Raw genomic sequence first — 19940 nt, 5'->3', positions numbered from 1 at the left:
TCTGGTAGAGGATTAGGGTACAGTCTGGTAGAGGTTTAAGGTACAGTCTGGTAGAGGGTTAGGGTACAGTCTGGTAGAGGTTTAGGGTACAGTCTGGTAGAGGATACAGTCTGGTAGAGGTTTAGGATACACTCTGATAGAGGGTTAGGGTACAGGCTGGTAGAGGTTTAGGGTACAGTCTGGTACCTGACTTTTAAAGATAAAATTACTTTTAGCTTCAGTAAGCAGTTTCATCAAGAATAAATGTGGCTTTTTTTGTCGTCACACAGGTTTATCTTCAATCTAACTGGTTAAAACCGATCTGAAGTGAACCTGGTAACACAACGGCTTCACTGAACTGAATCTGGTGTAAGGCGACAGATTTCTGTGGATAAAGCTTCACTCCTGACTCACTCAGTCTTGATGAGGATGTCCTGGTTTTTGGAGTCCAGCACACATTTACAGATAAGCTCCTGGGTGACGGGGATGGCCACGTTATTGGACACGCACAGATCCGACAGGTAGTCCAGAAACCTGCACAAAGACTCAGAAAGTCACACTGATGCAGAAATAACAACCTTTTTCAAACAAAAGAAGCACAAAGACAAACATGGCTGCAGCAGCCAAAAGCATGTAATCAAATGACTTCTATTCGTCGGGACATTCTGAGAGAAATGGTGAAAGAGTTTCTGCTGCCAGTCTCCAGCTTTCTGTTGACACTTTTACCGATTAAATCATTTATTTGATTTGGTCATGGGGGAACCTGTTCAGAACCGATTCACAGTGTTCTCCTTCCCCATGGAAATCAACTGCTTTTATGAAAAAAATTTGGAGATAATCATCTGCAGATGATGTGGTTCTGTTTATAGATCCTCCAGGAGGAGCTGGAGAGTGTCACTGGGGGGAGGGATGTCTGGGTTTCCCTGCTGGACCTGTTGGTTCTGACCTGACCTCAGATAAGAGGAAGATAACGGGGCTGAAATTAAGCCAGTTTGGTGGCAAATAAAACGATGGTGATGGACATATTTTAGCTCACAAAAGCTTTGGGGTCAGTGTAACTCGGACTGTATTCAGGACCTTACGGACCTGCAGCTTTACCCCCCCGCCCGACCCCCTCTGGGTGTACCTGGGCTCTCGGTTCTTGCGGACCAGGCTGACGAACGTCTCCACCTCGGTCTTGGTGATGTGTTTCTCCAGCAGTTTGCGGTTGTTGTGCAGCAGGGCGGTGATGGTGTCTTCAGCCAGGATGTCGTAGCCGATCTGACTCTGCATCACACCGAACTGCTTCGCTATGTGCTCCTGAAACGGGGAGGGGGGGGTGAACGGGACACGGTGTTAACAACAGAAACCAGGAACCTGCTGAGGTCAGGAGCCACGGTCGCCCTCACCTGGTTCTTGCGGTAGTCCTCCTGGGAGTGCCGCAGGACTCGGTAGCAGAGCCGGAACATGTACTGGTACGGGGAGTTCTTCTGGTCGGCCAGCTCCTCCAGACGCAGCAGAGGACTCTCGCCTTCCCCCCGCTCCTTAAAGGGAGCCTTCAGGATGCCGAAGATCTGAACAGAGACATCGGAGCGTTACCGTTATCAGCTGCAATGTCTCCCCTCCGCCTGCTGGGTCTCTCAGTTCACTTTTCAGATCATCTTTGTGGTTCATGTCAGGTTAAAGAACATTTTGTATCATCTTGCAGTTGTTTTTCATCTCTTCCTTTTGTGGCTAATTTATCTTATTTCAGTATTCATTGCAAATGGGGGGACTGGAGACTGGATAGGGGACTTTCATGTGGGTGACCTAGGGTTCAAATCCCCTACATGAAAGGTACAGGTAGGGTAAGGGGGTCCTTAGGCAAGACCCCCCTTAGGCAAGACCCCCTTACCCTACCTGTACCTTTCATGTAGGGGATTTGAACCCTTACCTGTAAGTCGCCTTGGATAAAATGTCTGGAATGTCTCCCCTCCACCTGCTGGGTCTCTCAGTTCACTTTTCAGATCATCTTTGTGGTTCATGTCAGGTTAAAGGACATTTTGCATCATCTTGCAGTTGTTTTTCATCTCTTCCTTTCGTGGCTAATTTATTTTTCATTTATTTTTCATAATTTTCATTGCAAATGGGGGGACTGGATAGTGGTATGATTGCCACCTTTCATGTGAGTGACCTAGGGTTCAAATCCCCTACATGAAAGGTACAGGTAGCCTGTACCAAGACAGGTAGGGTAAGGGGGGTCTTGCCTAAGGACCCCCCTTACCCTACCTGTACCCTTCATGTAGGGGATTTGAACCCTAGGTCACCCTCACTTACAAGTAGGGTAAGGGGGGCCTTGCCTAAGGACCACCCCTACCCTAGTAACCCTTATCCCCCTTACCCTTACAAGTAGGGTAAGAAGTGAGGGTGACCTAGGGTTCAAATCCCCTACATGAAGGGTACAGGTAGGGTAAGGGGGGTCAGCAGGTCCTTAGGCAAGACCCCCCTTACCCTAAGATAAAAGCGTCTGCCAAATGCATAAACATAAACAAATGACTGACTCTTTAATGAAGTTTAAATCAAACCGTGAGGACGTTGGTACGTCACTGCGGCTCGTTTTGGGTTCAGGGTTCAGATTCAAACAGGAAACAAGAAGCTTTCAGACAGCAGAGAAGCTGCCCGTCTGCAGACTGCTTCTGGGTCTGACCTGTTTCAGGATGTTCTGTTCCCTCATCAGTTTCTGCCTCTCTCGGTTGGGTTTGGTCATGGCCACGTCCAGCACCGGCTGGCCGCTGTTGACCACGTCGGCCACGAAGAAAACCACGTCCTCCAGCAGCTTGATGGCGAACCTGACAAACACAAACACCTCTGAGTCTCCGCTCCTCCTGCGTTGGACGTTTCCTTTGCATTTCGGCGCCGTACCTGCGGTCGTTCTGGCTGATGAAGCCCCGGTTCAACTGGTCCACCACGGTGCCCAGCATGGCGCTGGCGTCGTTGGCGAAGTCCAGATCTCTGATCTCCATCACAGGAACCGAGACGATGGCGAACGCCTCCTTGTCTTCTTTGGTTGAGCAGGTTCCCAACTGCAGGGGGAGGTTCAGTAAGTCCGGCTCGGTTTGTGGGAACATGGCGTTACATTTAAAAAGAGCTTCAGCTGGAACTGAAACGTTTCAGCTGCAGTTTGATCAGATTTGTCTCACATTTCTTCCTTTTTAAGACTAAAGGAACATATTTATATATAAGAGGTAAGAATATTTCCCTCTTCCACAGCTTGTTGTGTTTTTGTGCATCAATTCTAACTGAATTCCTATAATTCAGAAGCTTCTTTGTCTTTGGATGATACAAACAGTGACCTGATGTGAAGTGTTTTAATTTAACCGAGCAGACAAAAACTATCTGAAACAGTCTAAACTGTAATTCTGCTGCCATTCACTAGATAATCAATCAGCCAATAAACAGATCTGAAATGTCTGATTCTGGCTCCTCTTTGGCCCACTGGTGGTTTTTAATGTATTTCATCATCATATATGACCAGAAACAGATTAAAACACTGTTTTCTAGTTTCTGTGATCAGTTTTTTATTGAATTAACGAACTAGTTCACTGATAGTTGGAGCTCAGACTTCAGTCAGAACGCACCATGAGTCTGATGGGTCGCTCCTCATCGATATCGATGGGCACGTTGGTGCTCTGGATCCAGGTGTTGGTGCACAGATGCCTCAGTCGAACGTACGAGTTTCTGAAAGAAAAACACCGCAATTTATCCTCCATCTGCAGACATTTCAGTAAACTGCAACAACATCTTCAATCTGTGGTTAGTTAACTGGTTTGAACCTTTTTTTTTGGCAGCAACACTCAGTGAAAGCAGCTCCAGACTCATGTTTCCATCCTTCAGCTTCCTTTAATGACTCTTTTTAATGCTTTGAACTGAGTTTTTCACAGGAATCTGAGTCCATTCCTGCTGAATCCCAGATTCCAGCTGCTCAGCTCATTGATCATTGATCACTGATCAGACCGATGGAAGCCCCTCGCTTCTCTTTGTTCTGATGGAGGCTCGTAAAAATCTGCCATGAATCCTGAAAATAATCTTTTCCAGAATTTCTGCTGTTTTACTTCAGCTTCTGACTTTTAAATCTCATATTTTTGAACGTTTTCTTTATCCGATTTTGTTTCTTGAATAAATAATATTTAATAAATTTAAATCATTTAAAATGTGACGATTGTTCCGACGCAGACACACAAACTGATGGAAAGTTTTTTAAAAGGTCAACAAAAACTTCAGAGTTTTCACCGACCAGCTTCAGTGTTCAGAACCAGATCCAGAACCTGCAGCAGCAAGACTTAACTGGACCCATGTTAACTGGCCTGTTATTGAGGATCTGGGACAAAATGAACCTTCTGCAGCAGCAACACTCAGTGAAAGCTGCTCCAGACTCATGTTTCCATCCTTCAGCTTCCTTTAATGACTCTTTTTAATGCTTTGAACTGAGTTTTTCACAGGAATCTGAGTCCATTCCTGCTGAATCCCAGATTCCAGCTGCTCAGCAGTCCCTGGTTGTCTGGTTCTCCTCTTCATGATGCTCCAACATCTGCAGCAGGAGCCAGATGTGGCCTGCAGGCAGGCAGCCGAGCTCACACACTCTGTGTGTCTGAAGCTGCTGGAAGTCCTGCAGAATGAGGTCTGGCATCGTCCTGCTGAAATAACCACGGACCTCCCGGGAAAAGACGGCACCTTGATGGCAGCATCTGTCTCTCCAGAACTCCAACATCCAGCTGTGCATCAGTGGTACCTTCACCCAGATGAAGCCCTCCATGCCCTGGACTCTGCTGCAGCCCCAGACCATCACAGACGCTGGCTTTAAACCTTCCTCTGAGAACAGCTGGATGCTCTTTCTCAGCAGTTTTTCCCAGAAGCAGCTGAAACGTGGACTCATCTGCCCACAGAACACGTGTCCACTGTCTTTCTGTCCCTCTGAGATGAGCTGGAGTCCAGAGAACTGGGCCGTGGTTCTGCTCAGAGCTGATATATGGCTTCCTCCTGGTGTGATGCAGCTTCAGCTCACATTTCTGGATGCAGCCGTGGACTGTGTTGAGTGGAAATGCTTCTCCCAGCTCCTCCTGAGCCCATGTGGCTGTATGGATCATGGTGGCCTGACGGTTTCTCCTGCAGTGCTGCCTGAGGGCTCCGAGCTCATCCAGCAGGGCTTTCTGTCCTTGGCCTTTCCACACTGAGACTTCCCCAGACTCCCTGAATCTGTTCCCAATATCCTGCTCTGTAGATGCTGAAAGACCAAAGTTCTTTCCAGTCTGACTCTGAGGAATATTTCCTGAACTTATTGATGATTCTCTGATGGAGTTTGGCCCAAAGCGGTGAGCCATGACCCATCCTTGTTGGAGAGGCTGAACCTTTGGTGGAAGCTGCTTTTATACCCAATCCTGACACCCTCACCTGTCAGCAGGTAACCTGCTGCTTGGAGAAGCTCCAGAAGCTGTTGCTGTAGATTTTCTGTCTTTATTTGACCCTAAAACGACTTTCACCGAGTTGCTGCTTCAGGTTCTATAGTTTTTCAGAGTTTGTAACTTTAACTTCAGACACCTTTAAAGAACCGAACTTTACGGTTCTCTCCGTTTTCTTACCGCGGCACAAAGGAGTCGGTTTTCTGCAGCGTTGTCGGGTCGAGCTCGAACAGCGAGGCGATGTCGTTCCCGTGGGGCACCACCACCAGCTTGTACTTGATCCTCTCGCCGTGGGAGCGCTTGTTGCTACGGCTACTGTCCATCTGCAGAGGTTAATAAAGAAGTTTCTCCTGCTACTTCACCTGATGCTAAAACATGCTTTTACTCTTGATCCATGATCAGAACCAAAACTCTCGATAAAGAAACTCACCGAAGACGACAGGTCTGCAGTGTCTCCTTTGTACCCCGGATTCTCCTGAAAGAGCAAATCATTTCCAAAGATAAATACACAGAAATAAATGCAGAGAACAGGAATCTTTAACCTTTCCACACCAGAAACACCCAAACTGATCGAAAACAAACCCCCTCGCCCTGCGGGGTTGCCACGGTTACCTCAGCAGCCAGGTAGTTTCCGGTGGCCAGGTGTTTGAAGCGGTACAGGCTGTTCCAGTGCCCCGCCCCCCCTCGGCACGGGTCGTGATGGACAACCTGACGGACCAATCGGCACTCAGTTTAGAGGCAACGGACAGGGTGTGCACGTGGTCCTGTGTGTGTGCACGTGAGTGCGTACCTCGACCTCCCAGAGGGCGTTGGAGCTGGTCGCAGACGTCGCCGACTGCCTCAGCGTCGTTCGCAGGAAAACGTGCAGTTTGGTTTTGTACTCGTCGCAGGTCAGAAACTTTTCCTGCTCGGCGTGGAACAATCGCACGACATCGCCCTGACGCACAAACACACGTCAGTCATGGTCACAGGACAGCTGCCAAACCTCTGCTGCAGCAGAAAACTAACAGAGAGAGAAGAACTACAACTCCCACCAAACCTCTGCTGCAGCAGAAAACTAACAGAGAGAGAAGAACTACAACTCCCAGGGTGCATTTCAGTGAAAACATCCCGTCACGGAGCTTTAAACTGTGTTTGAAGAAGTTTGCAGATGAATTCACCAACTATGGCAACATGTTTCATTCTTTTTGTCTTTCCAGAGCAGCACGGCCTCATGGGTAAAGTAGTTTTTAAAGTTATACATTTTCAAAGCGCTCTGGCTCTCAGTTACAGACATTTTGGGAAAATTGGCCCAAAAACCTGGAGCCAATGTGGCCTCAGAAAACTATCAGTGGATCCCGGTGACGGGAAAGAAAAGGCAGAAACCCGACATCCAGCGTTTAAATCAGAAATAACATAAATTTAGCACATTTTATAGGAAAATTCCAGATAAAATCTTTGAGTTATTAGGAACAATCGCACGACATCGCCCTGACGCACAAACACACGTCAGTCATGGTCACAGGACAGCTGCCAAACCTCTGCTGCAGCAGAAAACTAACAGAGAGGGAAGAACTACAACTCCCACCAAGCCTCTGCTGCAGCAGAAAACTAACAGAGAGGGAAGAACTACAACTCCCAGGGTGCATTTCAGTGAAAACATCCCGTCACGGAGCTTTAAACTGTGTTTGAAGAAGTTTGCAGATGAATTCACCAACTATGGCAACATGTTTCATTCTTTTTGTCTTTCCAGAGCAGCACGGCCTCATGGGTAAAGTAGTTTTTAAAGTTATACATTTTCAAAGCGCTCTGGCTCTCAGTTACAGACATTTTGGGAAAATTGGCCCAAAAACCTGGAGCCAATGTGGCCTCAGAAAACTATCAGTGGATCCCGGTGACGGGAAAGAAAAGGCAGAAACCCGACATCCAGCGTTTAAATCAGAAATAACATAAATTTAGCACATTTTATAGGAAAATTCCAGATAAAATCTTTGAGTTATTAGGAACAATCGCACGACATCGCCCTGACACACAAACACACGTCAGACATGGTTACAGGACAGCTGCCAAACCTCTGCTGCAGCAGAAAACTAACAGAGAGGGAAGAACTACAACTCCCACCAAACCTCTGCTGCAGCAGAAAACTAACAGAGAGAGAAGAACTACAACTCCCAGGGTGCATTTCAGTGAAAACATCCCGTCACGGAGCTTTAAACTGTGTTTGTAGAAGTTTGCAGATGAATTCACCAACTATGGCAACATGTTCCATTCTTTGTGTCTTTCCAGAGCAGCACGGCCTCATGGGTAATGTAGTTTTTAAAGTTATACATTTTCAAAGTGCTCTGGCTCTCAGTTACAGACATTTTGGGAAAATTGGCCCAAAAACCTGGAGCCAATGTGGCCTCGGAAAACTATCAGTGGATCACGGTGACGGGAAAGAAAAGGCAGAAACCCGACATCCAGCGTTTAAATCAGAAATAACATAAATTTAGCACATTTTATAAGAGAATTCCAGATAAAATCTTTGAGTTATTAGGAACAATCGCACAACATCGCCCTGACGCACAAACACACGTCAGACATGGTTACAGGACAGCTGCAAAGCCTCTGCTGCAGCAGAAAACTAACAGAGAGAGAAGAACTACAACTCCCACCAAGCCTCTGCTGCAGCAGAAAACTAACAGAGAGAGAAGAACTACAACTCCCAGGGTGCATTTCAGTGAAAACATCCCGTCACGGAGCTTTAAACTGTGTTTGTAGAAGTTTGCAGATGAATTCACCAACTATGGCAACATGTTCCATTCTTTGTGTCTTTCCAGAGCAGCACGGCCTCATGGGTAATGTAGTTTTTAAAGTAATACATTTTCAAAGCGCTCTGGCTCTCAGTTACAGACATTTTGGGAAAATTGGCCCAAAAACCTGGAGCCAATGTGGCCTCAGAAAACTATCAGTGGATCACGGTGATGGGAAAGAAAAGCCAGAAACCCGACATCCAGCGTTTAAATCAGAAATAACATAAATTTAGCACATTTTATAAGAGAATTCCAGATAAAATCTTTGAGTTATTAGGCCCACATTCCTGGCTCAGATCAGTAAAAATGAGCTGAAGGCATTACTGATCCACTGGGACCAAAACGGCGCCGGCGGCGGCGGTCACTCACCCCTTTGAGGACTTCCTCTCGGTGGTCGCTGAACATCATGAACAGGTTGATCTTCCAGCTGGTGTTGCAGTTCACCGAGTTCACCTGCAGGGGGAGCACGACCCACACAGATACGGTTACAGGGGCCCAATTCAGATTTATATGGGATCCCAGATGTTCTGTCACTGCACAGATGTGCGAATCAAGCATCAGCCCAACTCCTCAGTGTCTTAAAAGAATAAATCATGATGAGACTGAGATAAAGTCCAGGTAAGATCCTGTAAATCTTTAATAATAAAGATAAAGAGATGGTTTCTGATGCTCAGGGCAGCAGAGACATGAAGAAGCTAAACGAGAAGTTAAATATGATGTGAGGCAGCAGAATTCAGCTTCTTTTAATCTATTTTAATTCAGTTATTAATGTTGGGTTAATGTTCCAGAATATTTAACGATTTCCAAGTCAACGGCAGGCGGAGACGAGGAGGATAAAATTAGGCTTTTTAGGCCATTTTCTTTATTTTTAAACAGGTAAAATATTATGGAAAAATCCCTTTTTCTGTTTTTTGTGTTTGGTCGGAGTTGAACTCTTGATATAAATTTTTACAGATATTTTCTCTCTTTTTCTATCAGTTTCTGTCTCTTTTTAGTAATTTTCTGTCTCTTTGAGGTTGTTTTCTGTCTCTTTGAGGTTGTTTTGTGTCTCTCTGAGGTTGTTTTCTGTCTCTCTGAGGCTTTTTTCTGTCTCTCTGAGGTTGTTTTGTGTCTCTCTGAGGTTGTTTTCTGTCTCTCTGAGGTTGTTTTCTGTCTCTTTGATGTTGTTTTGTGTCTCTCTGAGGCTTTTTTCTGTCTCTCTGAGGTTTTTTTCTGTCTCTCTGAGGTTGTTTTCTGTCTCTCTGAGGCGTTTTTCTGTCTCTCTGAGGTTTTTTTGTGTCTCTCTGAGGTTGTTTTCTGTCTCTTTGATGTTGTTTTGTGTCTCTCTGAGGTTGTTTTCTGTCTCTTTGATGTTGTTTTGTGTCTCTCTGAGGCTTTTTTCTGTCTCTCTGAGGTTTTTTTCTGTCTCTCTGAGGTTGTTTTCTGTCTCTCTGAGGCGTTTTTCTGTCTCTCTGAGGTTGTTTTCTGTCTCTCTGAGGTTGTTTTCTGTCTCTTTGATGTTGTTTTGTGTCTCTCTGAGGCTTTTTTCTGTCTCTCTGAGGTTTTTTTCTGTCTCTCTGAGGTTGTTTTCTGTCTCTCTGAGGCGTTTTTCTGTCTCTCTGAGGTTTTTTTGTGTCTCTCTGAGGTTGTTTTGTGTCTCTTTGTAATAAAAGGATGTTTTCAGGCTCCAAACTTGATGAATAGTTTATCCGATCGGCAGTCGCACCTCTTTGCATCCTGGATGGTCGGACAGTTCGTAGTTGGAGGCGTGCAGCGGCTGACCAGCGTTCACCGGGTTCATGATCACTTTATCTCCGACGACCACCTGCAGCGAGAGAAGAAACATCAGCAAAAACTTTTATTTGACCGTTCACGGACATTTTACATATATATATATATATATATATATATATATATACATATATATATATATACATATATATATATATATGTATATATATATATATATATATATATGTTTAAAATATATTCAACATACTGAGATTCAGGTTATTTATTGTTCTGCAAAGCAAATAAAATACTTTTATATAAAAAACTATGAAACTTATCAGTAATAATCAATATTTAAACTATTAATGAAACCACAACTAAAATAATTGGGAATAATTGGCTGTGATAAACATTTTCTTCAATATTTTCATTTATATTATTAATATTTAAAAATCTTCATATTTTAAACTTATTTAAAGTTTAACAATTTATATATTTCTAAAAAGTTTGATTTGGTCACATTTTTGTTCTCATGATCTATAATTTTTTTATATGAATTGATCAATTCAATCAAATTTATGGGATATTTACATCAAACAATTATTTCATCTATAAATATATATATACTTAGTAAATATCATTCTTATTTCAATTTTATAACTAAAAGAAACTTTTTTAAGTTTTAGAAATGAGTTCTTTTTTAATCGTGTTTTTATTTTATGTCATTTTAAATGTTCTTATATCAGAGATAAACATCTATTATTTAGCCTTTAATCTTTTTTTTTTATTACTTTTATCTTATTTTCTACCTTAAAGCAACACTGGAGAAGTTTTTGAACCTTAAAGCTGTAAAGTTTTACTCTTCTGTGGACTTTAACGCCGTCTTTTTGGCCTCTTCAACATGAAAACAGATTCGCATGTAGGGTTCACTCTTTTATGACAGTGTTGTTACAGCCACCAACTGTAGGGGGCGCCAAAGAGACACCTGCCAAATTCTCTGGTGATGATCATGTTTTTGATCATATATTCTATTTATAACATGTTGTAGACCTTAATTTACATGTTTTATCTAATATTTTACAGATTTTAAAAGTATAAAGTTGAGCTAATAAGCCAAACTTCCTGTAAATCTTCAGAGAAGTGGCGTTTATTTACGTTGTCTCCGGTGGCGCGGAGCTTCCAGAAGGGCTGGATGAAGAGCCAGGAGCCCTCGTTTCCCGTCCCGTCCAGAGTGACCCGCATGGCGTTCTTCTCCAGCAGAGCCGGCAGCCGCTTGTTCACCGTCAGATATTTGTTGCTCTTCATGTGGAGCAGCTGCACACAGACACCATGATGTGTAATTATTTATGGGTTAACGGCACATGGGGGGGTTAAAGATCGGTTAAATCTGAACATTTAAAGACAGAACGCCTGCGTTTAATCCTGAAACGTTCCATCAGATATATTTTGTTCCTGCATGACTCGTGACTTCTCCACACCTTCAACACACACACATTTTACCGCCTTCCTCTGTGTGTTGACATGCTGCTGTTACTGTCTCTCTGAGTCAATATTGACTTTGAAGAGCTGTCATCCTAACACACACGCATCCCTCCTGGTAGATAAAACCCGGTCAGATAACAGTAAGGTCTTTGCTTTGGGGCCATGATTAGGATTCAGGTCATGAAAGCTGTAAATACCCTGCTGAGACGATCAGGTCAGGGGTCAGGGGTCAGGGAGTGGATCATATGTATAAGGTGGGTCCTCACAAAGGTAGCAAAGCTATAACTGGGCCGTCTGTCAGGTTCAGGCGATGATCCGACATGTCGCAGCCTGTGTTTCCTATCTCACTGTGACATCCACACACACCTGAAAGTGTGTTTTACATGTCATACACAGCATTATGCGCCGCCGCCCTCCTCCCATAAAAGTTATGTTTTTACCCGCGTTAGCATGTGTGTGAGGCGTCTTCGTTACACATTAAACTAAACCAGTCATCAGTGCTGAGGCAGGATCTTCTTATCTAGACTTTGGGGCCTAAAATACCGCCGATATTTCTCAAGCTTCGTTTCATCTGAGGCGATCTGAAACCTCTAGGGTTTTTAAAGAAAACGCCACACGCTAACAACCAGGTTTCATGTGGTGACATCACCGATGACATCACTGCGAGACGGCGCCTTGGATTCCACAGCTTCTTGATTTGGTTGAAAACGCAGAATGAGCCACTGAAGGACACAATTTCCATAAAACTAAAAACTTGAGATGATATTAAACATGTTTGAGGTTGTTGTGAGAAATACTGCCTTAAAACCGCCTTAAAACTGCCTTAAAACCGCCTTAAAATCGCCTTAAAACCGCCTTAAAACCGCCTTAAAACCGCCTTAAAACCGCCTTAAAACCGCCTTAAAACCGCCTTAAAACCGCCTTAAAACTGCCTTAAAACTGCCTTAAAACTGCCTTAAAACCACCTTAAAACCGCCTTAAAACTGTCTTAAAACCGCCTTAAAACCACCTTAAAACTGCCTTAAAACCGCCTTAAAACTGCCTTAAAACTGCCTTAAAACTGCCTTAAAACCACCTTAAAACCGCCTTAAAACCACCTTAAAACTGCCTTAAAACTGCCTTAAAACCACCTTAAAACTGCCTTGAAACCGCCTTAAAACTGCCTTAAAACTGCCTTAAAACCACCTTAAAACTGCCTTAAAACCACCTTAAAACTGCCTTAAAACTGCCTTAAAACCGCCTTAAAACTGCCTTAAAACTGCCTTAAAACTGCCTTAAAACTGCCTTAAAACTGCCTTAAAACTGCCTTAAAACTGCCTTAAAACTGCCTTAAAACTGCCTTAAAACTGCCTTAAAACCGCCTTAAAACCGCCTTAATACTGCCTTAAAACCGCCATAAAACTGCCTTAAAACCGCCTTAAAACTGCCACAACTGAACTCAGACCCATAAAACTTGAACTTAAGGTGTGTAAAGTGCTGAGTTTGTACTTTTGCACATGGAAACAGGAGCTACAGACGGTCACAGCTGACGGGATCGATCAGCAACGCCTTTTTTTCCAGTGAAATCAGCTTCTTGGAGTGGGTTTAATGCAGGTTCACCTCCTGAAAAGGCTTTTAGATCCTCTCCATCACCTGCAGCTGGACAGCATCATACCACCCCCCCAACACGAGGGGATGGTACAACCCTGTACTGCAGGCTCCGTGCTGCTGCAGCTTCAGATAATCAGGACTTTCTAAGTTAATCAGGCATCAGCCCACACATCATGCAGGACAGCGAGCTGCCGGCTGTCTCACAGACACTAAACTCCATCAATCTGTTCTGTCCGATGGTTTCAGAACCTCCATCTGAGACGTTAGGGTCGACAAACTAAGACAAAGTCAGCTTTCTGTCTCTTTTTGGTCATTTTCTGTCTCTCTGCTGTTGTTTTCAGTGTCTTTTTGGTCATTTTGTGCCTCTTTGAGGTTGTTTTCAGTCTCTTTTTGGTCATTTTGTGCCTCTTTGAGGTTGTTTTCAGTCTCTTTTTGGTCATTTTCTGTCTCTCTGCTGTTGTTTTGCGTCTCTTTTTGTTCATTTTCTGTCTCTCTGCTGTTGTTTTCAGTCTCTTTTTGGTCATTTTCTGTCTCTCTGAGGTTGTTTTCAGTCTCTTTTTGGTCATTTTGTGCCTCTTTGAGGTTGTTTTCAGTCTCTTTTTGGTCATTTTCTGTCTCTCTGCTGTTGTTTTGCGTCTCTTTTTGTTCATTTTCTGTCTCTCTGCTGTTGTTTTCAGTCTCTTTTTGGTCATTTTCTGTCTCTCTGAGGTTGTTTTCAGTCTCTTTTTGGTCATTTTGTGTCTCTCTGCTGTTGTTTTCAGTGTCTTTTTGGTCATTTTCTGTCTCTCTGAGGTTGTTTTGTGTCTCATTTTGTTCATTTTCTGTCTCTCTGCTGTTGTTTTCAGTCTCTTTTTGGTCATTTTCTGTCTCTCTGAGGTTGTTTTCAGTCTCTTTTTGGTCATTTTCTGTCTCTCTGCTGTTGTTTTCAGTCTCTTTTTGGTCATTTTGTGCCTCTTTGAGGTTGTTTTCAGTCTCTTTTTGGTCATTTTCTGTCTCTCTGCTGTTGTTTTGCGTCTCTTTTTGTTCATTTTCTGTCTCTCTGCTGTTGTTTTCAGTCTCTTTTTGGTCATTTTCTGTCTCTCTGAGGTTGTTTTCAGTCTCTTTTTGGTCATTTTCTGTCTCTCTGCTGTTGTTTTCAGTCTCTTTTTGGTCATTTTGTGCCTCTTTGAGGTTGTTTTCAGTCTCTTTTTGGTCATTTTCTGTCTCTCTGAGACATCCAAACCACAGATGCGACTGCATCTGTCTTCTTATGACGCATTTAATGATTAGTGGGGAAAAGAATCTGATCTCTCAGATCCTGATCTGCTTGTTAAGCTGAACATCACCAGTTTCCTGTCGGTGCATCAGCAGCTGTAGCTGCTTCTTGATAAGCTGATCAGAGGCTAATACCCAGATGAAAACATGGTTCTGGAAACCCGTCACTCACCTGGATGACGGTTCCATATTTGACCACGTCTCCGTGGACTTTCTTGTTTTCCGTCTCGTTCTGCTTCTGCTCCAGATTGGACGCGTGCTGCACAGAAAACGCAGATTAGCTTCAGCTAACAGCACCTGGAGCTCAGACTCGTGTGCCGAGCCGCAGAAACCAGAGAATCGTCCTTTAAAAACCTCTCTGACTTCGCACTGTGTGCCTCTTACCTGGAGTTTCTGCAGAAGAACCACATCGGCGATCTTGTCCTTCTCGTGTTTGGCTTGTTTGGCTTTCCAGAACTGTTTCTGGGCCGAGTACCGACTCATCGGACAAACCTTAAACAGACAGTCTGGAAGAAAGGAAATTAACTTTTCTTATTGAGAACAGTTCTGAGAGGTTCTGGTCTCCTTCACACTGATGAAGCAGTTAATAAAATCTGTTTTAAATGCAGATAAAGTAAATATCTATGGGTCATCGAAGCCAAAGTTGAACCATTTTTTAGGTAATCGATTATTCCATCGAGTAATCGGATAAAAAATACCATTTAAAAGAGAACCAGCTGCTGTTAGCCTCAGTTATTTCTGGCTAACATGACCAGAAACATCCATCTGTCCATTTTCTATATCCATTTAATCCAATTTAGGGTTGCAGAGGGGCTGGATCTTTACAGTTATTACAGAGAGACGGTTCTGAAATAATAAGAAAGCCTCAGGAACACAGATGGGTTAATATCAGTGAATATTACTGAAGCTGCTCCAGGTGGGACTGCTTGTGGAAAACAGGATGAAAGCTCAGCTCTGGTAGAGTCCCAGCATCAGGATGCTGAGGAGCAGAACCATCAGAGCTCTGACTGACCCGGTATCTCCAGCCTGCTCAGCCACAGGGGGGGAGGGTGAGAGAAGAGTGATGTCATAGACTCTGTAAAATCTGTAGTTTAACTGCTTTCGTGCTCAGATTTGTCCATCAACCGAAGGTGTTTTTGTCTTCTTTCACTGAAGATCTTTCAGATCAGCCCAGAGGGCAGAATTAACCGACCAAAGTCCAGAAGAACCGGAGAACCGGATATATGAACCAGAGATAAGAACAAGAGATACAAGAACCGGACATAAGAACCAAAGATAAGAACCGGAGATAAGAACCAGAGATAAGAACCAGATACAAGAACCGGAGATAAGAACCGGAGATAAGAACAAGACATAAGAACCAGAGATAAGAACCAGATACAAGAACTGGAGATAAGAACCGGAGATAAGAACCAAAGATAAGAACCGGAGATAAGAACCAGACATAAGAACCAGATACAAGAACCGGAGATAAGAACAAGACATAAGAACCAGAGATAAGAACCAGATACAAGAACCGGAGATAAGAACCGGAGATAAGAACTGGACACAAACTGCAACACAATGCACGAAGCGACTGTGGAGAGAAAAAAACTCCCCTTTAACAGGAAGAAACCTCCATCAGAACCAGAACCAGGAAGAAACCTCCATCAGAACCAGAACCAGGAAGGGTCCATCTGCCTGGACCAGCTGGGGCTGAGAGGACTGACGAACCACAGCTCGTCTCATTCACCATCAAACCAGAGAGGACAACAGGCTCGTAGGTGTGGTCCAAAGGTCTGAATCCGGCTCGGAACCGACACAGAACACAGAAGAACCACCGACAGACTGAGCTGTTCCCCCTGAACCACCAACCCAAACAGAACCTATCTTTGACACTTTCTGATACCTTCCACATGTGTTGATTTGGATGTATTTGCTGGCTGATTGTTTGCCTGATTATTAATAATAATTATTATTATTTTATTATAATAATGTGATTATTATTCATTTTATTAATGTTTTTATTATGAATTATTATCAAATCTCACTTAGATTTCATGCTGATTTAATGTTGCATCAGTGTTACCCGTTTAAATCAGTTAAAAACAATCAGTTCGAGTAAGTTTGAGCTTTTACAACAGAAACAGTTGAATTTATCTGCATCTATTTCACAAACTTTCATTCATTAACTTTTGTTCCTCCTCTGCTCTTCACATAGTTTCCGGCTGCTCTGGATTTAAAGTTTGAGCTCCTCTCTCTGTGATCTACTTTTGAACTGGTTCAGCCCCGAGCTCGACCCGCCAGCTGGAAGCGTCTCTGGGAGCGAGCGGCCGGCAGCGGCGCCGCTGGGAAGCTGCAGCAGCTCCAAGCTGGACTCACATCACACACTTTATCTCTATTTCAGGCAGCTCACTCGGGGTTTGCACGGCTTCTGTAACTGACCCGGGACCGGAGTCGGGCCGCGTCTGACTCTGATTTCAGAGGTTAGTCCATCAACCATATACCATCAATCCCTCAGGAGCAAACATCCATCCATCCATTTCCTATACAGGAGCAAACATCCATCCATTTCCTATACCATCAATCCATCAGGAGCAAACAGCGAAGCATTAAAATCACACAAAGTTAAAGGAATAAAGAGCGTTTTGGTACCGTTTGGTGAAGGTGAAACTGTGAAAAACTGTCCTCAATAAGAGAGAGAAACATGAGTCTGATTACATGTTGTTACAGTTAGTTAAAGAAGTTAAAGAAGTTAGAGTTAGCTTAGTTAGTTAAAGACTTAGTTAGTTAAAGACTTCTTTAAGTTAAAGACTTAAAGACTTATTTAACTTAGTTAAAGAAGTTAAAGACTTAGTTATTTAAAGACTTAGTTAAAGACTTAGTTATTCAAAGACTTAGTTAAAGACTTAGTTAAAGACTTCTTTAACTTAGTTGACTTAGTGAAAGAAGTTAAAGACTTAGTGAAAGAAGTTAAAGACTTAGTTAAAGACTTCTTTAACTTAGTGAAAGAAGTTAAAGACTTCTTTAAGTTAAAGACTTAGTTAAAGACTTAGTTAGTTAAAGACTTAGTTAAAGACTTCTTTAACTTAGTTAAAGAAGTTAAAGACTTCTTTAAGTTAAAGACTTAGTTAGTTAAAGACTTAGTTAGTTAAAGACTTAGTTAAAGACTTCTTTAACTTAGTTAAAGAAGTTAAAGACTTCTTTAAGTTAAAGACTTAGTTAGTTAAAGACTTAGTTAAAGACTTCTTTAACTTAGTTAAAGAAGAAATAGTTCCAACTACGAGTTCAGCTTTTTCTCTCTGTGGGACCCGAAAACGCAACAAACTTCCAAGTTGTTGTTCAGACCTCTCGCAGCACTTAGTTAAAGACTTCTTTAACTTAGTTAAAGAAGTTAAAGACTTAGTTAAAGACTTCTTTAACTTAGTTGAAGAAGTTAAAGACTTAGTTAAAGACTTCTTTAACTTAGTTAAGTGCTCTAGGAGCACATTTCTCTGCTTCTTTAGCTGTAATTTTTATTCTTTAAATCGTGTTGAAACTGCACCTCTGGATGAATCTGCTCAGAACGACTTCATCGTGTTCGGAGTTTAGGAAACGAGATGAAAGCTCACCTCTGAACTTCTTGGGAGGATTATCCAAATCTCCTGCAGCCGGTTCCACCACACAGCGGTCGTCCACCAACCTGCACACACAACAGAAATCGAGTCATCGGCGAGGAGGGAACTCAGCAGGAGTTAAAACTCAGTGAATCCAGCAACATATTAAACACTGAGTCATCAAAACTAAGTGAACCCCTGATCCAGCAGCTTCAGCAGCAGTGAGTGTAAAACTAAGTGAACCCCTGATCCAGCAGCTTCAGCAGCAGTGAGTGTAAAACTAAGTGAACCCCTGATCCAGCAGCTTCAGCAGCAGTGAGTGTAAAACTAAGTGAACCCCTGATCCAGCAGCTTCAGCAGCAGTGAGTGTGAAACTAAGTGAACCCCTGAACCAGCAGCTTCAGCAGCAGTGAGTGTAAAACTAAGTGAACCCCTGATCCTGCAGCTTCAGCAGCAGTGAGTGTAAAACTAAGTGAACCCCTGATCCAGCAGCTTCAGCAGCAGTGAGTGTAAAACTAAGTGAACCCCTGATCCAGCAGCTTCAGCAGCAGTGAGTGTAAAACTAAGTGAACCCCTGATCCTGCAGCTTCAGCAGCAGTGAGTGTAAAACTAAGTGAACCCCTGATCCAGCAGCTTCAGCAGCAGTGAGTGTGAAACTAAGTGAACCCCTGAACCAGCAGCTTCAGCAGCAGTGAGTGTAAAACTAAGTGAACCCCTGATCCAGCAGCTTCAGCAGCAGTGAGTGTAAAACTAAGTGAACCCCTGATCCAGCAGCTTCAGCAGCAGTGAGTGTAAAACTAAGTGAACCCCTGATCCTGCAGCTTCAGCAGCAGTGAGTGTAAAACTAAGTGAACCCCTGATCCACTCTTCTCTCCAGCGCTGCTTCAGCTCATTGAGGTTTGCAGCTTTGGTTTCTGCACAGCTCTCTTAAGGTCCCACCACAGCATTTCAGTCAGGCTGAGGTCTGGACTCTGACTGGACCATTGCAACACCTTGATTCTTTTCTTTTTCCCACCTTCTGCTGTAGATCTGCTGCTGTGTTTGGGATCTTTGTCCTGTTGATGAGCCAGTTTCAGCCCAGCTTTAGCTGTGGGACAGATGGCCTCACATCTGACTCTAGAATACTTTGGTATCCAGAGGAGTTCATGGTGGACTCAATGACTGCAAGGTGCCCAGGTCCTGTGGCTGCAGAACCAGCCCAGATCATCAGCCCTCCACCACCGTGCTTGACAGCTGCTATGAGGTGTTTGTGCTGATATGCTGTGTTTGGTTTCCTCCAAACGTGCTGCTGTGCATTAGGACCAAACATCTCCACTTTGCTCTGGTCTGTCCAAAGGACATTGTTCCAGAAGTCTTGAGCTTTGTTCAGATGCAGCTTTGCAAACCTAAGCTGTGCTGCCATGTTCTTTTTAGAGAGAAGAGGCTTTCTCCTGCAGCCCTTCCAAACAAGCCATCCTTGTTCAGTCTTTTTCTAACCGTGCTGTCATGAACTTTAACCTTTAACATGCTAACTGAGGCCTGTAGAGTCTGAGATGTAGCTCTGGGCTTTTTCACCTTGGGGTGACCTTTAACCTTTAACATGCTAACTGAGGCCTGTAGAGTCTGAGATGTAGCTCTGGGCTTTTTCACCTTGGGGTGACCTTTAACCTTTAACATGCTAACTGAGGCCTGTAGAGTCTGAGATGTAGCTCTGGGCTTTTTCACCTTGGGGTGACCTTTAACCTTTAACATGCTAACTGAGGCCTGTAGAGTCTGAGATGTAGCTCTGGGCTTTTTCACCTTGGGGTGACCTTTAACCTTTAACATGCTAACTGAGGCCTGTAGAGTCTGAGATGTAGCTCTGGGCTTTTTCACCTTGGGGTGACCTTTAACCTTTAGCATGCTAACTGAGGCCTGTAGAGTCTGAGATGTATGACCTTTAACCTTTAACATGCTAACTGAGGCCTGTAGAGTCTGAGATGTAGCTCTGGGCTTCTTCACCTTGGGGTGAACTTGCTGGGACGTCCACTCCTGGGAAGATTGACAGCTGTCCTGAATGTTTTCCACTTGTGAATAATCTTTCTCTCTGTAGAATGATGGACTTTCCTGTTTCTCTCGTCCAGCCATAAAAACACTCGCAGCAACACGAGACGGTTTACAGTTGAAAGCTTCTCACAGAAGTGAAC

The 19940-nt window shown here is 43.6% G+C and overlaps 1 protein-coding gene across 1 annotated transcript in view; it reads right to left on the bottom strand.

Annotated features, from left to right (window-relative positions):
* The window catches only part of itpr3 (inositol 1,4,5-trisphosphate receptor, type 3), an 85130-nt gene that overhangs the window by 49175 nt on the left and 16015 nt on the right, over nucleotides 1-19940 (bottom strand). The window contains exons 2-17 of the mRNA XM_072367048.1: nucleotides 17791-17861; nucleotides 14585-14706; nucleotides 14373-14459; nucleotides 11030-11188; nucleotides 9870-9968; nucleotides 8534-8617; nucleotides 6184-6330; nucleotides 6006-6101; nucleotides 5824-5868; nucleotides 5574-5716; nucleotides 3576-3675; nucleotides 2860-3020; nucleotides 2645-2786; nucleotides 1368-1532; nucleotides 1106-1278; nucleotides 394-513 (exon numbers count right to left, since the gene is read on the bottom strand). Of these exons, the coding sequence (XP_072223149.1) occupies nucleotides 394-513; nucleotides 1106-1278; nucleotides 1368-1532; nucleotides 2645-2786; nucleotides 2860-3020; nucleotides 3576-3675; nucleotides 5574-5716; nucleotides 5824-5868; nucleotides 6006-6101; nucleotides 6184-6330; nucleotides 8534-8617; nucleotides 9870-9968; nucleotides 11030-11188; nucleotides 14373-14459; nucleotides 14585-14706; nucleotides 17791-17861 (1914 nt within the window). The remainder of the gene's footprint in view (nucleotides 1-393; nucleotides 514-1105; nucleotides 1279-1367; nucleotides 1533-2644; nucleotides 2787-2859; nucleotides 3021-3575; nucleotides 3676-5573; nucleotides 5717-5823; nucleotides 5869-6005; nucleotides 6102-6183; nucleotides 6331-8533; nucleotides 8618-9869; nucleotides 9969-11029; nucleotides 11189-14372; nucleotides 14460-14584; nucleotides 14707-17790; nucleotides 17862-19940) is intronic.

This window comes from Leuresthes tenuis, unplaced genomic scaffold, assembly GCF_036924035.1.
Source record: "Leuresthes tenuis unplaced genomic scaffold, fLeuTen1.0.hap1 SCAF_16, whole genome shotgun sequence".
NCBI lineage: Eukaryota > Metazoa > Chordata > Actinopteri > Atheriniformes > Atherinopsidae > Leuresthes > Leuresthes tenuis.
The sequence above is the reverse complement of the archived record's forward strand: the minus strand, read 5'-3'. Positions and strand labels throughout refer to the sequence as shown.